This window comes from Eurypyga helias, unplaced genomic scaffold (assembly GCF_000690775.1).
Source record: "Eurypyga helias isolate BGI_N326 unplaced genomic scaffold, ASM69077v1 scaffold30327, whole genome shotgun sequence".
NCBI lineage: Eukaryota > Metazoa > Chordata > Aves > Eurypygiformes > Eurypygidae > Eurypyga > Eurypyga helias.
The window spans coordinates 1,270-2,456 of record NW_010264118.1 but is presented as its reverse complement, the minus strand read 5'-3'; the positions used below and the strand labels follow the sequence as shown (position 1 = coordinate 2,456).

General features: G+C 61.5%; 1 protein-coding gene across 1 annotated transcript in view; it reads left to right on the top strand.

Moving 5' to 3' along the window:
• Positions 1-1,187, top strand: part of GRIN2C (glutamate receptor, ionotropic, N-methyl D-aspartate 2C) — a gene marked incomplete at its 3' end in the record, with an annotated part of 9,099 nt that overhangs the window by 6,647 nt on the left and 1,265 nt on the right. Inside the window, exons 9-10 of the mRNA XM_010156303.1 lie at positions 28-188; positions 792-979. Coding sequence (XP_010154605.1) covers positions 28-188; positions 792-979 — 349 coding nt within the window. The remainder of the gene's footprint in view (positions 1-27; positions 189-791; positions 980-1,187) is intronic.

Here is a 1,187-nt window from a genome sequence, read left to right as displayed (position 1 = left end):
ACCGCTCCCCGGGGCTCCCCGTTGCAGTTTCAGAAGCCACAGGAGCAGTACCCCCCGTTCCGCTTTGGCACCGTCCCCAACGGCAGCACCGAGCGGAACATCCGCAGCAACTACCCCGACATGCACACCCACATGGTGAAGTACAACCAGCGCTCCGTGGAGGATGCCCTCACCAGCCTCAAAATGGGGTATGGCTTCCTCAGACGGGGTATGGATCCCCGGGGTCAAGGGAATGGCTCCCCCAAATGGGGCACAGCTCCCAGGTGTGGGGTACAGCTTCTCCAAATGGGATACAGGTTCCCCAAATGAACTAGGGCTCCCTGCAACTCCCAAGGATGGGGTGCAGTGCCTTCCAGATGGGGTAGGGCTTCCTCAAATGGGGTACAGCCCCCCTGAAGTGAGATATGGCCTCCCCAGGCTGGGTACGGCTCTCCCAGATGGAATATGGCTCTGTGCGCTTTCCCTGTGTGGGGTACCAGCCCCTCCAAACGGGGTACAACCCCCTGCAGATGGGGTAGAGCTTCACACAGTTCCCCCCAAAAGGGATGCAGCCCCTCACAGATGGCGTATGGCTCCCCCAGATGGCATACAGCCCCCCCAGACTGGGACTTCCCACCTAAGTGGGGTTACGGCTCTCCAAGGTGGGGCAGAGATCCCCCAAAGAGGACACACCCCCCCACAGATGGGCTACAGCTATCTGAAAGGGGTACAGCTCCCCCTGAAAGAGCTACAGCCCCCCCGAAAGGGCTGCTGGGCTCCCCTCCTCACCCTCCCTCCTGGTTTTGGGGCAGGAAGCTGGATGCCTTCATCTACGATGCAGCGGTGCTCAACTACATGGCGGGCAAGGACGAGGGCTGCAAGCTGGTGACCATCGGCAGCGGGAAGGTGTTTGCCACCACGGGCTACGGCATCGCCCTGCAGAAGGACTCACGCTGGAAGCGGGCCATAGACCTGGCCCTGCTCCAGTTTCTGGGAGATGGTGGGTGCCCCAACGGACGACTTAGCCTCATCCTCAGCCCTGCAGATTAACCCAGGGAGCAGGCGCTGCTGTGTTCCCCATCCCCAGGGCGGGTTTGGTCCCCAGACCCTGCACAGCCTCTGTGGCTTGCTGCAGGACACCACCGAGGGATTGGGGTTGGGTCAGATGGTCTCCACCAGCTCCTTCCAGGTGACATTAAACCCAGCAG